General features: G+C 50.2%; 1 protein-coding gene across 4 annotated transcripts in view; it reads right to left on the reverse strand.

Annotated features, from left to right (window-relative positions):
* DIS3L2 (DIS3 like 3'-5' exoribonuclease 2) overlaps positions 1–19,891 on the reverse strand; it is a 194,176-nt gene that overhangs the window by 28,300 nt on the left and 145,985 nt on the right. For all 4 annotated transcript variants that reach the window (XM_063339888.1, XM_063339887.1, XM_063339889.1 and 1 more), the window contains one exon: positions 11,335–11,414. In XM_063339888.1, the coding sequence (XP_063195958.1) occupies positions 11,335–11,414 (80 nt within the window). The remainder of the gene's footprint in view (positions 1–11,334; positions 11,415–19,891) is intronic.

Raw genomic sequence — 19,891 nt, forward strand, 5'->3', positions numbered from 1 at the left:
CACCCCGCTCCGCCAGCAAAGAGAGCATCCCTTCGCACTTTCGGGAGCTCGGGGATGGCACCATGGATCTCAGGACAAGACTCCTTTGTCTCTCTTTGCTTTCTGGAGTGGCCAGGCAGCTTGTTTTCTCCAGGTCTGCATGTTGCGCTCTGCAGTGGTGCAAAGCCGAACTGTTTGGGCTGATGTGCTCTGTCTTACTCCTCAGGCTGCTTTCTATGATGTCCTTGAAGCACTGAGCACTCCGGGTGCAGCAGGGAGAGCTCTTCTTTGCAAAGGTTCCCCCCTTGGCTGCGCGGGCAGCACAGCTTGTGGGGCTGTGCTGTGGACGAGAGCACTGCACCCTTCAGGGTTAACTGCCCTCCTTGAACATGCCTGGCCCCATTTCCCCATGTCTTTGCTGTACAGCACAGCACGAAGATGCAGCTGAAGGAAAGGGCAGGCCAAGGCTCGTTCAGTTAAGTGTCCCTGTTAATGTCATTTTATTTTGGCTCTGGAGCTTGGGAACGGCTGGTGTGACACACAGCACGAAGTAGATGTTTGATCTTCCTCTACTTGCATCTACCAGGGACTGATCCCCTGCTCCTCACCATCCCATTCACCCTCCCAAAAACTCATCCCCAAAGAAACCCATAACCCTCAGCTTAGCTCAGCACCATACTCCTGCTCCTGTATGTTCACTGAAGCAACATGTCCCTTCTCTGCTCTCCCACAACCTCGGTTTCCTCCTTATGGGGATAAGGACCATGAAGACCCGAGTGACCCAAGTGCATCTATCAAATAACTGCACCGGGAGGCAATTCCTATGAATTCCCTGTAGCAAAACAACTGGTCCAAGGCTGTTATCGGTGCCAAAAACTCTTGCTCTGAACCAGATTCTATGTCTCTGCACTCCCCTGCAACATGCTGCAACCGCACAATAAATAGCAGAGCCCTCGTTGAATTCTGCCTTTTGCAGCAACTGTACCACGAGGCAGAGTTTCAACACAGCGATGAGCATCAGCTGCAGCCCGGCTGCATTGATGATGACTTTCTGTCCTAATGATTCTTCCTACGCATTAGCACAACATTTATTTCTACCTTGCCCTGTACTTCCCATTTATCCAGAAATCTGACAAGGTCTCCTTCCTTTTAACATGAAGAGAGAGGGAAAGGTGAATTTCTTGCTGGAATTGGCTCGCTCTGCGCAACTAGACCGATCAATCTAGATTCAATCTGTCTCGCTAATTGTTGGAGGCTGGAACTGACCCTGGGCTGGCCCGTCTGGGAGCGAGTGTGTGAGCACGGGCAGCCCGCTCCTGCTCCCAGCCTCTCCTGCTTTACGCTGCAAACAAGTCACACCAGATTTCGTTGAGTCCGATGGACCGTGCCTGCTCCTCTGTAACCTGGACACTTGTGCCCAGCCCCACGTCACCAGACAAATGAGCACTGAGCATAAATAAAGCATGAAAACCTCATTAATAAGATGACTTCTCCAACAGGTGCCCTGTTTTACTGCAGCAGAGCTGCCTCCCCACCTCTCTAGGTCCTATTTGACCACAAAGTCTTTCCTAGGGATACTTCCAGTGGGGACAAGCCAGTGTGGCCTTTCTTGTCTGCCAGGACAACTGCACGTGTAGCCGCTTACTAACCTGATTATGTTGAGATGAGTAGGGCTTGCACCAACTCTTTTACTAAATCAGGCTGTTCAGCCTGGACTGCCTGAGCAAAATGAGGTTGTGCCAGAGATGCAACGTGTACAAGAGCTCTGCCAGGGCTGGCTTTCACCAGGGGCATGCCAGGAGCAGTCGGGATGTTGGTCTCTGCTCAGCCCAGTCGGAGACAGAAAGGAATATCTACCAGCAGTCCAGAAGGAGGCAAGAGCTCTGCTGAAGGAGGCAGGCGCAAGCAGCAATCCGATCAGTGGCAGATGCTCAGTAACAGTTAATCACTGCTGTGTTCAAGTGTCAAAGTTAACGGAGGAGCAGCGGGGCAGAGAGCAAGGAGAGAGGGAGGGGAAGCGGGAGATACCGAGCTGCTCAGCTCACGAGACTGGCATCAAGAGTAGCATGGCCCCACAGAAGCCAGACAAGACCATCCCCAGGCTAAAACCCTGGCTGGGCTCTGCAGCGCCTGCTGGTACCAGCCAAACGAAGTGGGGCAGGTAATCGCGCCCAAGGCAGCAGAGCTGAAACACCTCCTCATTGCAGTAACCGAGACTTGAGTGGCAACAATAAAAGTTCACTTTCCTCTATTCCTTCCTGTTTGATGATCGCAAAGTGCTTTATAAATGGTAATGAAAAAGTCCCAGAGGACTCCTGCTCTTTTCTGCTTTTCAGACAGCGGTGGAGCAGAGACAGACGATGTGACTCGTCAGAGACTAAGCAAGGGACAGCCTCTGAGTTGGGAGCTGACCCTGGACCTCCTGCCCTGTGTGTGGTGACCTGGTGAGGGGTCCAGTGGGGTCACCAGAGAACAGGATGTTTCCAGAGAGATCAACAGCGGCAGAAAAACTTGCAGGACGTCTTGGTCAATAATGCTGCTCATTTAAGGGTGCTTCTGCTCAGTAGCCCCATTTTAGATGAGGCAGGTGAAGGAGACAAAATTTAAGATGTTCAAAGCTGATCTGAGGAATTTAGAACCATCTCCCATTAAAATTAATGGAAACATTAATGCAAAGTACACTCAGATCCTCAAGCAGGTTCTTTCCAAGCAAGATCTTTCCATTAACTTGAAAGGAAGTTGTGCCCAAATCCTCTTAGTTTGCTGGGAACGTCTCAGACGATACAGGCAAAGCCAGGTTACAAATCCATTAGGCTCCAGATTGACTAATGCGTGGCAAATTGAAAGAGGTGAAAGTGCTGAACTGTAACAGGAACCCCATTCGGGGTGACCTTGACACTGTGAGGAGCTGAGCACACAAGACATGCTTGTGATTCGAAGCTCCTTTTTTTGATGGAGAAGAAACAGGGAGGTGCGGAGGGAACAGAGTCCATTGCCAGACTGATTTAGCTGCTCTGAATTGTGGAAAAACAGTTGAAAAAGCCGCAAGACCCAGAGCAAACCACAGCAGCAACTGGGTAAGTAGAACTGCTCACCCTTGCTTCTTGGGAGGGGGTAAGGAGAGGTGCTTCCATCCTCACCCTCTGATTCACGAGGACATAATTTCAAGCAACAAGGTGCACGGAATGCCCAGCTCAGCAGAGTACATGGAAAAGGGGCAGGAGCCCTGTTCTTCCAGGCTCAGCAGCTGGCAAAAACCAGCTTTGCAAAGAGAGTGGTGTCAATGCAAAGCTGATCCTTTACGTTAACACAGAACAGCAAGCCAGGAATTTTAAGACTGGGAGGATTATTCCAGCAGCTGACCTCTTGTGCCTGGAGGGCTTCAGGTAGCTACGGGTCTGTTAAATCCACTGACTTGTAGGGTCTAAAACACCTTCCAGAAATGCATTTGTCCTTGAGAGATGGAGAATTCTCTGGTCTTCTCTTGGGACATTTTGCCAGTGGTTAATCTCTCTTGCCTTTCAAATGAGTGTTTTATTTCTAATATGAATGCTTCAGCTCTCAGCCAGTAGCTCTTTAAGAGAGAGCAGTCCCAGCTGGCTGACAATCCACCCAGTTACTCCAGTTTACATTGCCGATCCCCTGGGGAACGAAGGTACTTAGTGCTGAACAGACCGTAGAGGCCCTGCCCACAGCAAACTGAAAGCCCTGGCTCTCTCCAGGCAGAAAGTGCAGATCAAACAGCAGGTTGGCAAGCAGGACTGGAAGGTCTATCTCCAAGCAGAGCATCCTTCACCACCGCCAGCACAACACGTGCTCTGAGCACTCAGCATCCCCTTCATCATCTTTGGTCTTACTCCACTGCCTGCCGCTGCATGCAAATTTCCACCGTTAGTTTGTACCTAAAGCACATCCGAACAAAGCAAAAGGCAGCAGCACATGCACTTGCCTGCTGGTCCCAGTGCTTCCTCCTTGTAACATCACAGGCTGGACGGCAAAACCCATACCTGGCAGAAAAGTCAGTCTGCACTACGGCTAGACATTCAAGGATACAGAGACTAAGCCAAAACAAGGACTCCTTTTCCATATATTTTACAATAAAGTATGCCCAGAAATCCTGCTGGGAGAGGGATGGCTAGGGGGCCTGGTGATTTTCTAGCCATGTCTCAGCTCAGGAGAGGGCCTTCCTGGACATAAAATCAATCCAGCCACTTGGGTTCAAGATGAAATTCAGAGGTACTTCTTGTGGAAGGAGGATGATTCACTCTTTCCCACGTCAGACCTCTCCCATCTACCTAAGGGCTAATCAGAAACTCGTCTGATTCAGGGCTACTAAGAAAACCCAGATCCATAGGTTAGCAGTTCTAGTCCAGATATAGCTCACTGCCTTGGGCATTAGTCAGATATATATAGGCGAGGGAAATTGTGCTGAAATCCTGCCGAGCTTCCAAACATACTGTTAAGCAAATGGATACGTAAACAGATCTCCAGGGATGATACACGGAGACAGCATCTCTGACTCAATTACAATTGCAGCTGATTTTCTCACCTACCTGACTGCCTCTGAATACCCAGACATCTAACATTGACACAAGGAGGTTTTACAGCTCCTCTCCAAGAGAACACTCAGAAACAGATAAGACGACAAACTCCCCTGATTCCACCCAGGGAGAGTAGGGAGGTCACACACTCACCTGGGTTTAAGAGCCCCGTCCTTCCCCCTTGAGGGTGGGAGAACACACCGGCTGTTCTGGTACCCCATGAGGATTTAGCGAGAGATCTACTGGTTGATGTGGGATATTGTGAGGAACACCAAAGAAAGCTTCAAATGTTTATTTGGAAGGGGTCAGGTCATCTTCAAATCCCATCTGCTTGCTCAGGGGAAAGGCAGGTTTCCTTGATCATCTTTTCCACTTGCAGCCCCCACCCAGCACTGACACTCCAAGGAGTTGGCAGTTACTATTTCTACAGCACTGATGGATTGGAAACCTGTTATTAAGCAGCAGGGTGGCAGGAGGAGGCAGGTCTGTGTCAAGAAAAGCAGCTAAGTAATACCTGGGCAGAACCTTTTGCAAGAGCCCTTCTTCCTCACCTGGAAATGGCTATTTTGCAGCATATGTCCCAGCAGCCTTTGGCTGTGTCATACAGAAAACTGAACTCATGCCTTAGGCAGGAAGGATTACGTATCTTTTGAAGTTTTAAAGGTCAACCTCCAGACTTATTCTCCTGGAAAATTTACCCTACGCTGAACCAAGCGTAGGGCTGGTTTATCTCTGTGTACGGTGACAGAATAAGTCACCAGCCTTGCCTGGCCAACTCTAGTGATTACCTTTTGGCAGGTGAAGGACATACATCACCTGCTGACTTGGGTAAAGGTTAGTGCCAATAAGTCAAACAAAAAACGAGACACGGTATCATAAGAAAAACTCCCAACCTGCTTAGTCTTGTCTTTTGTAGAGTATATCTTCCGGGCAGTGCTAACTCATGTCCTGGCTTGCATTTTGCTTCCAATACCATTCTCATCCACACAGGTACCCCTTCCACCAGAGTCTGGTAGTGTTTTAATGCCTGTGAAGGCTGACAGTCTTAAACCTAGGGGCTGGTTACAATGAAAGTGGTGGTATTCCTAATGAAAATACAGGCTTACTTACCCCAACTGCCTCTCATGCTTTTCTGTGGCATCCAAAAGCAGATAAACCCTCCACAGCTCACCAGGAGAGTCACAGGGCAGCTCAGCTAGAGCAATCCAACAAGACTTGGGCAATGCTTGCAGAAACAGAACTGCAGTGCAGCGGGACATGCCTTGTCCCAGCTAAGCCAGCACCACTAGACACTACTAGACAGCACCCACCCAAGCCTGTGACGTCAAGCGATAACCTGTATATGGATTTCCCCCAGGAAATCCCAGTCTGCCAGGCAAGACAAGCAAGAGGAGATACCACCTTCAGAGACTTCTGGCCATGCAGGTCAAAGTAGTGCAGAGAACGTATTTGCTTATCACTAACCAGAAAATCAGATGCCATTAGGGGAGACGACCACCTCCTTCATACCAGCACAACCCGTGCCGCTTTGGTGGGATGCGTACCATGAAACAACCACGTAATAAGGCAAGTCAGGCACACAGTGACTGTGTGAGCTGTGCAGCAGCTCCTTGTACAAACAACCCACTCTGGAAGCCTCAGTTTCTTGTAAGGAACAAAACATATCACACTAAACCTGCCAGCTCATTGCAAAGCAACTAGGTCCATGCTAAAGTCCAACACATGAGCTGCACACCTGGGAAGTACAACTAAAAACCAATCCGTTATGCTGTGTCAGCTGCTTTACATATTTTGTTCCTAGCACTCCCCGTCAACAGCTCTCCTAGCAGAAAAGAATAAACCCCAAACAATTCTGATTTGCTCTATTCAGAAAAATACCCCCTGCCCCAAACCTCGACCCAAGCTCTGTTTACACCAAACCTGCTGCAGCCCTGAATGGTAGCAATAAATGGAGTGACCTAATGTGTTTGTGACAAATAACCCGTTCAAATAATTCAAGCATAATTATAGGCTGGGCTCTCCTGATGCAACATTGGGTAGATCACTGCAGATATTACATTCACCTTATGAAAAGACCGCACAGAGGAGCTCAGTTGGTAACCCAAACAGCATTATATATCACTAGCCTGTCAGCGTCAGGAGTGCATGCACCCTGGCATTTGAAGTCCTGGTGTTTTAAGTGATAATCCAATGTACCAGCCATCATTGATCTCTATATAAAAGGGGGCACCACTTTTCCTTTCAACTGGAGCTATTCTTCACTTCTCATTCTGAAGAGTTGTGTGGTGCTGCCCGCAAGTGGCTACACTGCACAGCAGCTCTGTCTGTAGCGCTCCGGGTCCCTGGAGAGAAAAAATGATCAATACTCCAACACTGATTTTCTAAGAGGTCTCTAAGTGCTTCCATGCGAGATGCTGCTCCTCTGGGTTTAAAAATTACTCTGTAGAGAACATGAGAGCCCCCACTGCCAATTCATAATCCTGACACAAACCCCAGCTGCAGCAAGGAATTAAAATGAAATTCATTGGCGAACTGCAAGCTGGTCTATCGGCAAAGGCGACGTCTGTGATGTGAGGAAGGGACCTCAAAAAGAGACCAGTACCCGGAGGCTAAGGGAGCAGGAAAACCACGTTAGAAGAGAACCAGCTGGGGGCAAGGAAGCGACACAATCCCCTGCAAATACGGCCCACGTAACAGGATGAATCTTGACAGGGATTTATAGCTCCTCTGTGGGTCTGGGATGGCAGGGACCCCGAGCACTGCATCATCTGAGAAAGGTGACAGTAATCAGAGAGTCTTGGAAGGGAAGACAAAGGCATTTGAAGGGTCAGACTTGCTGTGGGTAGGCGAGCAGAGCCTAGGAGGTCTCAGGAGAAGCGTCTGGACAGTGACAGTGAACACAGGAAACAGACTGAACCTTCTTTTTCTTGGATGCAAACAAAAGACAGTAAACTTCTCACAATTAATTTCATCCAGGGGGATCTCAAGTTGGCTTTGGCTCTTCCTGCACTCAGGGTGGAAGAAGTCCTTCATGACCTTTACTGATCTCATCCTTCCTGCTGCCTGGCAGCCCACAAGAGCGGGCAGCCGGCACTTCCTCAGCACAGCCAGCGTCATATTCCTAGATCGGGGACCGGTGAGTGCGTGTTGTAAGATGGGATTCACGAGCCATGGTGGATGCGAATGGCCTTGATGGTCTTTTACTGCCTGGCTGGGTTTTGCAGTTGGATCTTGTGCAGGGCCAGAGAAACTCAGCCTGCGCAGAGGCAGCGGCAGAAAGCCAGTCCCACCCTCAACACCCGGCTCGTCCCACAGTCACACCACGGGACGGCTGGCAGGGATGTCCTCTCCTGGATGTGACTGCACTGGGGCCACGGAAAGGCTGACAATGTGCTCCTGTTCTGAATGTCAGCCAGCACACATCACTGGCCGTCCCCGTGTCACGGCACAGCGCTCCCATCGCAGGACAGCTGTCCTACAGCAGCCCGGTGCTCTGTCGATTATACCGACTGATTCCCACTAGGAAGATTTAAGTAACATGGCTTAAAAATGAGAGAGCAGACTGCTTGCTTCTGCGTGAGGTCAAGTCATTTCCTCTGGGGCCAGGAAGGACTGAAGGGCTGGAAAGGAATGGCAGCCAAGGGGAGGAAAGTGTCTGGGTCTGAGCAGGGAAAAAGGGGAGAACTGATGCCCCCTGGTCTCACCCCCAGGACCGCAGGGGCAGCCTCTCTCCTCCACACAGCTCCCGGTGCAGCACTTGTGTTGCTGCTGGGACTATTAAGTGCCAACGGATACCGATAGATGATAGCAGGGGCGGAGGGATGAGCAGCTGGCTGCCCAGCACCTCTTCTGCTCTCAGCCCAAGGCTCCCCTGAGCCCCGTCACCCCACAGCGCTCGGCACCCAGGGTGCGACAGCGGAGCGGGCGCCAGGCGAGCGTTGTGCCCGTGAACGCTCCTGCGGGCAGGCAGGCAAAGGGGAAGCTGCTGGGTGCAGGCAAAATTTCCTTGGCAGGGTTTTATCATTTTAAAGGGAACAAATTCCAATTGATTGCCCTTGTAAGAGCCTGCATGGTACTTGCACTTCTAGCCTAAGCAATAGAAATTTTAATAGCTCTGGTAATTACACTTTCAGCAATGCTGCGGTCCTTTGTTCTGCGAGTGGGAGGCCAATATCCGCTGTTCTCCGGTGGCCCCGTCTGGCTGCAGCTTGGAACAGCATTTGCCACTTGGAGGGGAAGGGACACTCCTCCCGTGGCCGGGGTGGCACTGAGCCTTGCACAGCCCTGCTCACACAGATCTCTGGGGCACCAGGCACACTCCCTAGCCCAGAATGGGTTCCCATCGACCAGGATCACCCCTGCTTCCTCCTGTTAAAACTCCTGCTTGAGAGCTTCACGCACCTGCTGCACTCCTGCCACGAGTCTGTCCCTGGTGCAGGTCCCAGCCCCAACGCTCTGCTGACGCCACTGAGCTCCGGAGTGCACATTTCCAGTCTTTCCCATGCATGAGCTTGCAGCGTGTTGCCAGCATTTCTTCTCTGGACTGTAAACAGCTCCAAAACATGGTGCAGACACAAACGTTACATTGCCTTAACTTCTAGATACATGTTTAGAAGGATGCAGAAGAGCTGTTATCCCCTTGGTCCCTGATGAGTACTGTCAAAGCCTGACTAGGCTTGGGAGAACACAAGGCCTGCAATTTACCCTGGGAAATTGCTAAGGAAAAATTATCACGACAGCTGCCATGCTATTGTAGGGATAACAAATTAACCCTATGGAAGGCCCCATGCTTGAGAAGCATGGTCTCTGCTTGGCTGAGAGGGAGCCACGTCCGGCACTTCACTACGCTATTCAAAAGTGATGCTCTGTTGCCAATAAAGCTGCAGCGCACGTGAGCTCCTTCCAAAATCATCCCGGGTACAACCAGAACGGAGCACACGTTTGGCTCAAGGGCACTTTACCTGCAAGAACACGTCAGACGTAGCACAGACCTTCACGCTTCAGTTCACTGGGCCAAGGACCGTCAGCGGCGCTGGGCTGCACGCACAGGGCTTAGCGGGATAAGGGCGTGCGCAGACTTAGCCAGGCTCTCCCTGGGAAATGGGATTCTGCTCCCCCCCAGGTTGGTCAAGCAAGCTATAAAATACAAAGCGCGGGGCCCCGCAGGGAGGTATAATTGCAGTTTGGATCCGTCAGACGCGCACAAAGTCTGGGTGTACTTGCAATCTCACTCATCCTGCCCGTGCTGTATTTTTCCAACCCATGATCCCGGCTGGCATGGCTCGGGGTGGCTCGGCTCCCACACCTGCCAGAAACGCAGGTCACAGCCATACATCTCTAAATCAACAGCTGCCAACACGCCACAGCTACTTTTTCACATGCTGGACCACTCACAGCTAAAAGCAAGGTTTCCAAGCAGAACTGCGATTGGCCTTAGCGCTTAAACAAAGTAACTCCACTCCCGTCCCTGGAGTTTCCTCAAACAATGGCACAAAACACCCACTGGAGCCTGGGGAGAGGAGGGTCTGCAGCAGAAAAAACCCACGGCTGCTGATTTTTGAGATATACGCCACACAATTAGAAACACTGGGTCTATAAACATCCTTAACAAACCCCAGTAGGTCTGGGGGTTTTCTTTTCCTCACTGTCCATTGTGTGCCGCCGCCTTTTAAAACCTCAAAAACAAACACTCTTCCCTTGTTGATTTTATGCTTCTGCGCTGAACCACACGTCTCCCTGTTAGCTCGGTGGTGCTGGAGGTACCAGCTCTCCTCACCCGTGCCTCCGGGGCCAGGATATTTGGCATGGGAGCATGTACTGCCTGCTAATCACCCATCCACAGGTGGGAAGGATTCTCCCAGAAATTATCTCCCTTCTTGTTTATACACTGAGAATTCTCAGCTTAGAAAGGGGCAGGTGCTGCTTTGCGAATGTCCCTCTTCCTTGTCGGGACCGTTCTCGTCAGCGTTTCAGAGCAGATCTCATTACAGGCTGTTTCGTCCATTTACAATTTCATATACCCTCCTGCAAGAAGCAGAACTATCTGGGTGGAGGCAACAGGCTATGGATTTATGACATGCTGGTATTCAGGCAAAGTAACCCAGCGCGAACACGGAAATATGCTGAACTGTGCTGCTGCCGTCAATTTGATAATGAGAATGTGATTTGAAATAAAAACATCTTGGGTGCCAATTCACTACGGCAGCTAGTAAAAATAGACAGAATACCTAGAAATTGAGGACTCTGTGCTCCAAACACATCCAAAGCTTGAATATCATACGGTACCTTATAAAAACAGAGTGCGTGGCTGCACTGGGGCTACAGTACCACAAACGAAAGGCCACTCTGTGAACCCACAGAGCTCGAGCAGGGAGAATGGGATGCCGCATCTCTGTGCAGCTGAGCAGCAGTGAGGGCTGCCCTCTGCGGGGCTTGTGCAGCCTTGGATGCTTTTACCCCCGCCCGCGTTCCCAGGGTCACCCCCACACAAAACAGTCGAGTGTCTGAGCTGCGAACACCCCTGGGCAAAGCCTGGCTGAGTTCTGCCAGAGCCCATAGCACCCAAGAACCGGCCTTTTAGCCAAATAAAAGCAGGTTTTAAATGCTGCAGAAGAAAGGGGGCTTGAGGGCCTTGTGCATTTTAAAGGATCCAGCCTTTACAGGAGCTGTTCTCAGTTTTGGGTCAAGCCCGAAGCCTGCTTTAATCTACTTTTAAGTGGTACAAGCAGTTGTGATCCCTCTGCCAGAAGGCAGGGCAGTTCCCTTGCAATGCACCTTCCCCTATCTGCTGCGTGCGATCTTCCGCGGGACTTACTTGTTGCTGTCCCGGTATTGATAGATATAACAGCCTTGAGGCATCCCACTCTCCTGGTCCAAGGTAAACGAGAGCTTCAGCTGCAGAGAGGAGAGGGGGTGGGGGAGAACGAAAAGAGAAAGAAAAAAAAAAAGAAAAAAAAAAAAAGCAACATTTTAGGCTCTCAGTCATCACAGCAACTTCAAGCGAGGCTTGTGGGAGAAAGCTTAACTCGCTGAGACTGACACGCAAACACCGTGGCCTGGAACATACCGCGGGGTTCCAAACCTCAGGGAAAAGTCACATGCGTTGCAGAAACCTCTCGCTTTTTCCACCCTTTGTTACTATAAAGTGTTTGTGGTTCTTCTGAAATGCATGGGTCATAACGGTTCACCCCTCCAAACCCACCCACACACACCACCCTTCACCAAAGCGATTGCGGTTCCCCTCAGACACTAAAGAAATGAGTCTTCTCCATCGGCAGCTGTAGTTCCCACGAGTCTTTCTCTGAAAACTTTCCCGGCTCCATCTCGTTCCTCCAGTGCATTAGAACAGAGGAGAAACCACAGAGGGAAAGGTGACAGATTTTTCCTTCTGTGCAGAGTTATTAAAGAGCTGTTAGAAGGGTTTGCAGTTTGGATCCGCGTCCGGCAGGAGGCTATGATGTGACCTGGAAGCTGCTTTCTTTGCAGCTCCAAGAAGGCATTCGGCAAGGGCTTTCAGATTTCAAACACGGCTCATTTTATTTAAGGGGGAAAAATTAATCCTCTTTCAACAAGCAACAGAACGGTTCTGTGGGGAGACTTTTTTGTGCTGAAAACGTCTCTGGTGATTTTATACGCTGAACTGCCTAGAAAACAGCACGGGGCTGAGCCCTGCAACAGCCCAGTGCATTCGAGCAGCCTCTTGTTCCCAAGGGGAAGGCTGCTGTCCCCAAAAGCAGTGTCCCGCCAGCTCCTGCAGCCACCAGGTGCGGCTCTTCTGCTCTGCAAAAGGGCTGCAGACCCTGACCAGGAGCCAGCAGGCTGGGTACGAGGGGCAGCATCCTTCAGAGGAGGTAGCTGCCGTCTTTACGCACTGAGAGCTTCGGCTTTTTTGGGGTCATAGAGACTACGACCACTGCTGGATCGTGCAGGACTCTTGAAACTCTCTGGGAAAACCATTGCAAGGGCTAAATGTCGAAGGAGGTTTGTTATGATGAGCCCGACCTTTTTAAACAGGGAAAGGAGGAGAGAGCAGTGTTGAGCCACTCCATTTGATCACAGACTCCTTTCCTCTGGGCTCCAAGGAAATTGCTAACTGAAATTAACGGCTTATTCAGGAATGAACGCAGAATTAAAACATCTTTCTCCCACAGGCTGTTAAGAAACCCTGCGTGCTGAATCCTTAGATGGTGCACTAATTTTCCCTTCCCTAAAGGGTAGCAAAGTCATATGCTGTGCTCTCACTGACCCAAACAAAACTGCATACCACGAAATCATCAAAAAATTCACCATCTTGGATACCAAGTTAAGAACCGAGTACCAGGCTGAGGCCAAATCCAGCTGATCTCCCTTGACTTCTACACCCCTAACTCTGTGAGCCATTGTGCAACACACGCTCCTGTGACAACACGTAACACATCCGTCCGTGCTTTGATGTGCCCATGGTACAAGTATCACGATTTGTACCACTATCCAGACAGCAACCTCTTACACTCTCAACCACTACCCCTACCTGCAAGCTCTGATCTTACTACAGCTTAGCATATTGCTCATATCCATTTTGGAGACTGGTGTCTAAGGCAGGACTAGCAGGGTCAGTTGGGGATGATTCTTCTGGATGAGATCCACAAAGCCAGGCTACAGCTACAGCCTTTCCAGATGCTACGATGGTACATGGCAGCTACCCGATAGGAGCAGGAGGTCACCAAGGAACAAGCAACCTCCCCAAGGGAGGCAAGTGATCACCTTGTTGTGGCATGGGCAAAGGTCACTTGTCTACAACCAGAGTCCCCCCCCAGGTGAGCTGCCCTGGTTTGGGAGCTAAAGGAGGGACTGGGAACTGCCCAAAGCCATTTTTTCTGGTCCAGGTTTTCCAGAGCTTTCCTGCTAGAGTATCAAAAAGCACCTCAGAGGCAAAGGGACAGCAGTTACCCTGGGCACAGCTCCACCTGGTTCTGCGCTTTGAAGAACAGGCACCGCATTGCAGAGTTGTTAGGGAAGAAACAGCAAAGAAAGTGCAAAATTGAGCAAAAGTGTGGCTTTGGCCACTTTCAACAAAATTTCTGATCAGGATAAACTCAGGAGTGCCTAAGCCTCTCATCTGCAGCTCTCAGATAAGTGGGCTTTGGGCTTGCTGTAACTGAGCATCTCTGGTTACAGCTCACCTGGGCTCTGGGCCCCCTGCACCATCTGGGGCTGGAGCCAGCTCTGTGCAGGGAGACAAGTCCAGGGGAAGGGAAGGAAGGAAAAGGGCTGGGAAGGAAAACAGCATTGTTTGGACAGGCTGCTGGGGAAAGCTGTGGGGCAATCAGGTATGGGAGGGTGACCTTTCCACTATCTGAGGGGACGGGGTCCCATGGAACCTGCCTACCCAAAAAGGAAAGATCACAGTTCCCAAAGATAATGAGTTTTCAACTTTCTGTTATTTTAACCCTTTTTTGTCAGCTCCTGTTATTCCAGACAAATGAAACACACCCTGCTTGGCAGGCTCAGCTGTCTCTGCTACCTACCAGTGCCAGCAAGGCCTGTGTCACCGGGTCTATACGCAACTTGACCATCTGGGGCAACACTGTCAGGCAAGAGGATGCTGCTGTCACCCACAGTGACAAGACGACCCCACCCAGAGAAATGTCAGGGTCAGACTGTCACACAGAAAGACGGGTAACTAAAGGTCTGTCCCAGCAACCATAGCTCAAGGCAGCCATGCAGTCGCTGATCCACAAAACTGATTTTTTGCAAATCTGCCCTGCTGCTGATGCACTGTCATGGCCAGCTAGGAGGGGGAAGAGGGGACCTGTGATCGTCACCCAGGCCAGGCATCCTTACAGACCCTGAATGAGCCAAGCTCTGGCTGCCTTTGCCCATTTGGTGTCATTTGGTCTCTGCAGGGAGTGCGGAGCCCCCAGGCAAAACTCGTGACAGGGCGGAAAGAGAGGATAAGGCAGGATGCTCCACTGAGCATCCTCGGACCCATGCTCACTTCTGCAGGGCCGTGTTCAGCTGCAAAGGCACTCAAACACTCCCTGGCACCTTAGTACGTTGTAGGGTCTGCTCCGCAGTCTTTTCCTCCCATGCTAAAGCTAATCTATGAGGCACTTGCTGTCACAGACCTCCAAGAACAAAACTAAAGTGTCCTTTCCCAGCTGTCTGTACACCCTACACTGCTGCTTCTTTCTGGTCCTGTCTTCTCCAGCAGCCACCCTTTTCCTTTTGCCTTCCTTCACCAAGCACATCACAAAACCTCTGCTTACTTCTGAATTAAAGAAGGTTGCAGGGAAGGCTAGGGGCAGGAGAGATGTCCTGGAGGAGCTGATCATCCAACTTTATCGTTCCTCCTATCTGACTTCTGCCACAGCAATGTCACGAGACATCCAGAGCCTCCCAGACACACAAAGCCCTACAAAACAAGCAGATTTTTGCAATCCTCCCTCTGGCACAGCTCTAACTCTTAACCAATTTGACAACATCACTCCAACACCGTGTGCTGCTTTGAAGCTCCTTTTTTTGTGTGTCAGAAGGCTCCTTGTCAGAAGGCAAAGGCTTGCTGTAAAACCAGCGAACAAACTAATACCCAGACAAAGGAAAGGGCACTGCTCTTCAAAATACCAGATTTTATGCCTGCAGCAGCAAGGGGCGACTGAGATTTCATGCAGAAATGCAAGTGCACGGTGACCCCGTCACAAGGAAGGCTCATCAGATCAAGGGAGCTTCAGCATTAAACATACGAGACCATTTCATTTTACAAGGCACTGCTGGGCTTCGCTGGGAGAGGAGGGGGAGAGGAAATTTCCCAGCGCCATACTGCGGTGCGATTCGGCTTGCACTGCCCCCTTTGGTAGCGTAGCCCCGGAGCTCTCATGCTAATAAAGATCCCTTTCCACTTCAATAGCTTTACACATAAAGAAACGCTCGGCATGGTGCGTGCGTGAACTCAATGGGAAAGGGAGCTGGCACGTAGCCACGCTGAGAACAGAGTGCTGCCTACCAGGCGAGCCCCATCAATAATTGAGATGTCAGAGGCACAGGGAGGTGTGCGAATAAGAGCTGTCAAAAGGAGTAATTGGGATCTGTGCGGATACAGTGATGGATAGGCTCGCTCGCCACCAGACACAATTGCAATACACCCAAACAGAAGAGGAACAGGGCACTGAAATTCAAAGGGGCTGGGGCAGGATCTTTGATGGGCAGGATGCCGTTGCCGCTGTGGTACCCAAAGTAACAAGCAGGCGCGGACATGTTATCCGGTGATTGGTTGATGGAGCAAGAGAATGTACCCACAGCACGTGGTGGATCCTTGGTAATGTTTGGTGGCACGTACTGCAGGCTCGAGGTGAGGCTGATGCCACTTCCTTGAGGAAAGTCATCTCAAGGAAAGTCCTCTCCTGTCCACAGTGGTCACTGGGCATGGAGGGCTGCGCGCACATAACACTTGTTCATGTAATGGCTCCGCTCTCCAGATTGCTAACATCCTTCTGCTCCCTATTCCTACATCCTTAAGTCCAGCAGCTGGCTGATAGCGGGATGCCTCCTTGTTTCTCCATCCATCAGACACTGACTTGCTTCATCTCCACCCAAGGGTTCCCACAGACATTCCCCTGACAGTGGCGAGCAGACACCAAACCAGCACACAGACAGGGACAGACACGAGACACCAGAGAAAGGAGAAGGGCTCAGGGCAGCTGCCCTTCAGCGCACCAACAGTTCTGTGCTGCCTGATCCCTGCGGGGTCCCAGCGCCCTGCTCAGGCCTTGGTGGGGGGTGTTGGGGAAGCTGTCTACATCTTGGGGCTTCTTCCACCAAGGCCAGAAAGACACTTTTCAGAAAGGGGGAACAGTGCTTAACGCTGTCATGGACCTCCAGGGTTGCCCAGGCTTTGAAGCAGCCAGCAGCTGCTCTCATTTTAAAGTTTTAGACCTGTAGCAATTAGGGGCCCAGTCATGCGATAAAGCCTGGTAGCTCCAACAAGGAGAGAGCATGAGGTGCAGCCTTCTGGCTGCTGAAACGCTGCCAGTACCTATATTGACTTGACTGGGCAAATTCTGCATGCCCCTTGAGTAAATGGTTTGGCTTGGATCCCCCGGTTCCCAGCCTTGGCTCTGAGCAGCAAACCTCCGTCATTAGACGAAAAGTTTTCTCTACACATGCACTGTATCAGAGAGGTTTTATCAGTTCAGCCGAATAACCAGGTCAAAGATTTCAGATGTGTCCCAATTCTGGGGCAATGTAAGGGCAGCCTTGGTTATAACCGTTCAAGGTAATTCCACCGATGTGGTGGGGTACTCAAGCAGAAAGAGTTCACCCAGGGCAAGGAGGAGAGGCAGAACACAGCCTCCAAGACAAAAACCAGGGGACTGGATCTAAAGATTATACTGAAAACGCTCTCCTGAAAGGCAGGGGTTCTTTTCTACCCTTGGCACTTGTTTAAATTTAACCCCATTCGCATGGAAGTCCAAAAAGACTGGTATCAGCTCCCTCTTGGAATAAAGGCTCCCCTCTCCAGCAAGCTCTAGAAAGCTTTTTAAGAATAAACTTAGTCATCAAGCAGGTTTTTATGCCCCGCTCAAACTTCGGTTTTGACCCGAAAAAAAAAATAGCCCTGAAGTCCTGACACTCACTTTTAAAACCACAAAAAACGAGCCGTGCTCCAGTAACGTAATCACAGAGTTTTCTGGCACCTTGTCCCTTAAAAATACATCCATCTGCCTCCACGCAGGCCATCAAACTCAATCTTGTTCACAATGGATTTCCCAATTCCTGCGTGCTGGAAGGACTGCAGCGGTGCTGGCTGTGCCGGCTGGACGAGCCCTTACAGAAGCGCAGCCTGCAAACCTCACAGCTGTGTTTTCACTTAAAAGAAGCTGCTCTTGAGACCGAAGCACTTCTCCTTCCACGAGCTTTTCTATTTGTGCTGCAGTTCGAAATTGCTGGAGAAAGAACCTGGGTAGAGGCTAAAGAACATGTGGTAAGGACAGGATGGGGATAATAAAGGAGAAATCAAAAGTCCTAGAGTGGAAAAAGAGGAAAGACAGGGAAACTTGCTACCAGCTCAACTAGTTACCTGTTGCATTGGGTTGGGGTGGTCCTTCCATTTTGGCTTTGCAGATAGTGAATGTTTGGCCAGTTTCAGTACCTGGTTATGAGACTGCTGTTGCTACTGGTTGGAAGTCCAGAACCAGTCCTAAACTGGTCCCATCTCACCCATTGCCTCCTCAGTGAGACCCCTTCTCCCTGTCCCTAAACACACATTTTCCAGGTGAAGGTTTAAATCCTCCAGGAGGCTCCTGAAGCCATCCCTGCTGCCCTGTGTCCTCAGCACGGCCCATCCCCAGGAGACAGAGACAAGCAGAGAGGTAAAATCAGCTGTCCCATAAGCCTGATCTTTGGGGAAAAGGTGTTCTGAAGGGGACGTCACCAGCAGCTGCTCTTCCTGCCCCACTATTACCACTCCTGAGACATCTCGACCTGAAACTGGAATGCAGAGCAGGCATGGGAAGGAATCAGCAAGGAACACACTGGGTGCCCAGCATGCTCCACAGCCAGCCAACCCACATGTCCTGGGGTGTGAGATGATAGTGCTGTGTTTGACAGAAACTCCTGGCCAGCCTTGCCCCCTTTAACAGGACAGAAGAACAACTGGGTGCAAATGGGCAGCAGAGTCAAGGGTGACTAATTTCTGGGGGTAGGACCTCCTCTCCATTCCTGCTTCACTTTTCCATCTTGGGGTCTCCCATGCAAAGGATCCTCTCTTGCTTGCTGTGATACAACTCATCGTCTTGGGTTTTACTCATTCTGCACCACACAAACTGCACGTCTCTCCAACGTCTCCTCCCTCTCACGACATTCACCAGCAAACTACCTCTGGTAGCAGGCTACAAGATCCATGCAGGTGGCTAAAGGACAATGTCAGCCTGAAGCCCAGTCCAGCCTAGGAAATGAAGCTGAAACTCATTTGGGGTATTACTCTCACCTGAACCCCTCTGCCCATTTCTATTTTACAATCCCATCATTTACTCAAATGTTATTCCTCTCCTCTGCTGCTGCCTGTAACCCACAACTGCAGAAAATACACGCAAAGCCAGTGAATCCCTGACGCTGGAAGATGGAAGACAGCAGATAGCTTTCCCCCCTTCTTTAACTAACCTCCTAGGCCAGAGGTTCCCAGCCTGGGACCCAAAGCCACAATAAGATGCAGCGAGGACGCTGGGGTCTTCCCACCATGGGAGCTAAGTCACCAACGCGTGTTTCCTAGCACATGCGAGGGCTGCTCTGTTGCTGTCTGGTGGCCCCAAAACCTCTGCTACAGGTGGTCGGGCAGCACAGCAAAACCAAAAAGAAGCATGGCTGGATCCTTTGCAAAGACAGGCAGATGCTGTCATCAAAATGGCAAGCTGGCATCATACCCTTGGCTTGTATTTCACAGCTGCAAGTCAAAGCTGAAGAGCGTTTCTGGAAAGACGGAGCAGGAGACAACTTTCACCACTTGGCAAAAATATAAACTGCAAATGAGTTTATTTTTAAACATTCACACTTGCCTGCATCGGAGGTTTCAAACACAGTACGCAATCCGCAAAGAAACAGATCCAGATTTATTTAGAAAGACTAGCTGAATACTTCCGCTCACTTTATAATTTATAAACTTGATGAGCTCATTCTCTAGATGCATGATTAGGAAACCACAGGACTAAAACACAGATTATACAATTGCAAAGGGTTTACGTTGGTGGATTAAAAATACCTTCTTCAGAAGCTAACAAATTGTGACACCACACCGCATGCTCTAGACCACTAGGGAACTGTCAATGAAGTTAGAGGTATTTTCTACGCATACATCAATTTTAAAAATAAAAGCAAAACATCCCTAGGAAATGCCACATAAAAAAACTGTGACACTAACAAGATAGATGCCAAATTTCACTACTCGGCCGTTTTATGTTACTCTGAGCCTGTCTCTCAGCCTCTCTTTAAAGCACTCCCGGCCCTTGCGCTTCTCCCAGCCCCACCAGTGCTCTGACAAAAGACAATTTCACTGATTTAATCTTGTGCAATAATAGAGCATTCACAAGCTGGGCTTCACCAGCCTCAATAGAGATGGGAAGTTTTGGGCTACAGAAAATTCTTGCATTTTGAAGACTGATGATGACTTACAGGCTTTACAAGGACGTGGAGGAACAGTTGGGTCCCGCCCAGTCCCAATGGTCTGGGAGATAGGGAAATTCACTACCTTCACCTGGTAGATATGCAAATTCACTTGGGAAAGCAGGAATTTGGGCGAGGAGGATGATCAAGACTCTAGTAAGAGGCTAGATTGCAATCAGGAATTTGAAACAACTCCAGAGACTGATGGAGAGGCAGGACTGACCCTTCTCAAAGCCATT

The sequence above is a fragment of the Chroicocephalus ridibundus genome, chromosome 6 (assembly GCF_963924245.1).
Source record: "Chroicocephalus ridibundus chromosome 6, bChrRid1.1, whole genome shotgun sequence".
NCBI classification, from domain to species: Eukaryota; Metazoa; Chordata; class Aves; order Charadriiformes; family Laridae; genus Chroicocephalus; species Chroicocephalus ridibundus.